Source organism: Brachycentrus maculatus, unplaced genomic scaffold, assembly GCF_059751285.1.
Source record: "Brachycentrus maculatus isolate JH-2025_06_01 unplaced genomic scaffold, ASM5975128v1 h1tg002038l, whole genome shotgun sequence".
Taxonomy (NCBI): domain Eukaryota; kingdom Metazoa; phylum Arthropoda; class Insecta; order Trichoptera; family Brachycentridae; genus Brachycentrus; species Brachycentrus maculatus.
Genome location: NW_028282577.1, coordinates 3347 through 6212, shown reverse-complemented (window position 1 = coordinate 6212; position 2866 = coordinate 3347). Strand labels below are relative to the sequence as shown.

Genomic DNA, 2866 nt, shown 5'->3' with positions numbered 1-2866 from the left:
ATATTCGTTGATGCATCTTTGAAACATCAGATTTGATAGACCAAAGAGTTGACTGATGAGAATGTTGGATTATTTACAAGTCGTTTAAGAATTTTCTATGTTTGTATCCGATAATGTTCACTTTTCATAGCGATAAGGTTGTTTCCGCATTACTCTCTTCTTTCGGCATTTCTGCCTTATTTATAGTCAATGGATACAGTTTGAAACGCCACTAATTATTGTGGTTTATAATGGATAATACAAATGAATCGTGCCTGCTCCTTGAAAATAGATGCCCCTCATACCGTCACATTTTCAGATGAGGATTTCCTGGACGATATGACTGACCCCATGGACAAATCAAGATTCAGCTTTCCTTCGACTGTTGATTTCTCTTTGTCATCTCCAAACCAATGCCGATCCCAATAGACTGAGGACTAAGTTGAAGAAGCTTGCCAGCAGTTTGAGAAGAGCGGCTGGTGCACATTTGGAGAGAATTGTGAGTTGGTGCATGATACGACAAAACTCAAGATACACAGAAATTTCCTTTTGAACAACTATCCGGAATTACTCCTACGAAATACAACAAGAAACAGTGTCCTACTTCAATGATATTTACTTCTTCTTATCTCAATAAATTCGCATTTTTTGTCTTATTTAATAAATGCATATATTTGTAAGACACTCTAATGTTTGGGAAATACAGAAAAGTGTGAGGATTCATATAAATGTCCTGCTGATTTTTTAAAGAGAGAATAAACTTCCCGGACGTAGAATCTCCAAATGCGTGAATGCATTATATTTTTAGAGCTATTTAAAATACATCTTAGATTTAAACACCGTTTAAATGATTTCTACATAATTAAATTCCATGAAGTTCTTTGCAATTGCGACAAGCATGCTCTTGCTTTCTGTTTTCTCCTCTGCCTAGACCCTGGACTGTGGGCCTCACAAGGTCGCCAACTCAAAAAACATCTGCATCTAGCCAGAATACATTGAGGGCTGCAAAACATACAAATGGGTCAATGAATGTGCGGAATGTGAGCCAGGTACTTATAGTGTTTATTTTAGGCTACCACTTGAGTGAGTTTAGGTGCAATTTTATTGAATCTGCGGTCGTCAGTATTTAGCCTCAGATTAAGGGATGCTTGGTCAAGGATAAGGAATCAAATTGCGTGAATTGCGCAAATGGCTTCATACTGCTATCAGGCACGTGCAGGCTAGGAGCCAAGAACTGCCGCTAATATAGCAAAGACTATACAAAATGCACTGATTGCAGACCTGAGTATAGCTTGATTGTGGATGAATGCAAACACAATATCATATTGGGCTGTAAAAAGGAAAACTAAAGCCATAACTGTGAGGAATGTTGGGCTCCTTTCAAGCGAAATGGAGAAAACTGCGACATTGAGAACTGCCAATCTCTGAATGACTTCGGATGCATGACTTGCGAATGCGGATTCTATCTCACTGACAAAAGGGAGTGCCAGAAAATATAAAGTGGCTGTTTGAGATACGAACGAGAAAAGTGCATCAATTGCCTTCCCCACTATAAGCTCAAGGGAGGAATATGCGAAATTTAAGGTTGTGAAGCCTATGATAACCACGTTTGTTCGAAATGTAAGGCGGACTATGTGCTCTCTGATGGCGGCTGCAAATTCCAAAACTGCTATGACTGGACAAATGACCAATGTCTCGTTTGCGAAAAAGGATATCGAGTCAAAGATACAAAATGTGTCGTAGAGGAGGATTTAGTGTGCAACTGATTTGATAATGAATTTGTGAATTTGATAACTCAATGATCATTATAAAATAAACTATAATAGCAGTATATAAGAGAGAGCAATGACGATGATTCAGTCGATGTACGAAAAGAATCAAGAAGCCACGGTTTACGCTGGGAACCTTGATCCGAAAGTCAATTAGAATATTCTATGGGAGCTGTTTACCCAGTGTGGCCCAGTTGTCAATGTTCACATTCCTAGAGACAAGATCAGTAACGAGCATCAAGGTTTTGGCTTTGTCGAGTTTAAAAGTGAAGAAGATGCTGACTACTCGATTAAAATTATGCACATGATCAAATTATATGGAAAGCCGCTCAAAGTAAATAAGGCATCTCAAGACAAAAGGGCTCAGGATGTTGGGGCCAATTTATTCATCGGTAATCTCGATTCTTAAGTGGATTAAAAAATGTTGTATGATACTTTTAGTAATTTCGGCATGATTATCAGCACCAAAATTGTTCGGGATACTGAAGACGGAAGCAGCAAGGGGCATGGCTTTGTCAGCTTTGATAACTTCAACTCTTCCGATTTGGCTATTTCCCAAATGAATGGACAGTTTTTCTCAGGAAGGCAAATTCGAGCGGAGTACGCAGTAAAGAAGGATGCGAAAGGGGAGAAGCACGGGACATATGCAGAAAGGTTGCTCGCATAAAACAAGCCTTCAAGTGCCAATAAAATGCCTTCTTTGCTTCTCAACAACCCTCCTCCTCCTTTGCTTGGCGATAAATTGTCAAGAACTCCTTCTATGCCTCCTGTGATTCCGTTAGCAAGAGGTGGAATAAGTCCAAATTTAATTTCACATCCGATGCAATCTATTGACATTTTAAATAAAAAAATGCCCAATTTAAAACTCCCTCCGATGCCTCCCCTTCCGAACCCTTGATATTTTGTTTGCATGAATCTATTTTTTAGGAATCATCCTTCATTTATTATTGCCTAAAAATGTTAATTCCTTTATGGTCCATTAAATTGCAATAAAAGTATTGAAATGTAGTCGAGCTCAATTTAACTCTCAGCCAAGAAGTCCCATTATGGGACAGATGGTACAGGAAGAGACTCATATATACATTTTGATAATGGTGGAAATTATCGCGGCTACAGGC

At 38.8% G+C, this 2866-nt stretch overlaps 1 protein-coding gene across 1 annotated transcript; it reads left to right on the top strand.

Moving 5' to 3' along the window:
* The first annotated feature begins 1830 nt into the window (after positions 1–1830).
* Positions 1831–2616, top strand: LOC148298443 (splicing factor 3B subunit 4-like). Its single transcript, XM_088276871.1, is given in 1 exon segment — positions 1831–2616. A coding segment is annotated over 1 exon segment (585 nt). The 3' UTR covers positions 2416–2616.
* The last annotated feature ends 250 nt before the right edge of the window (positions 2617–2866 follow it).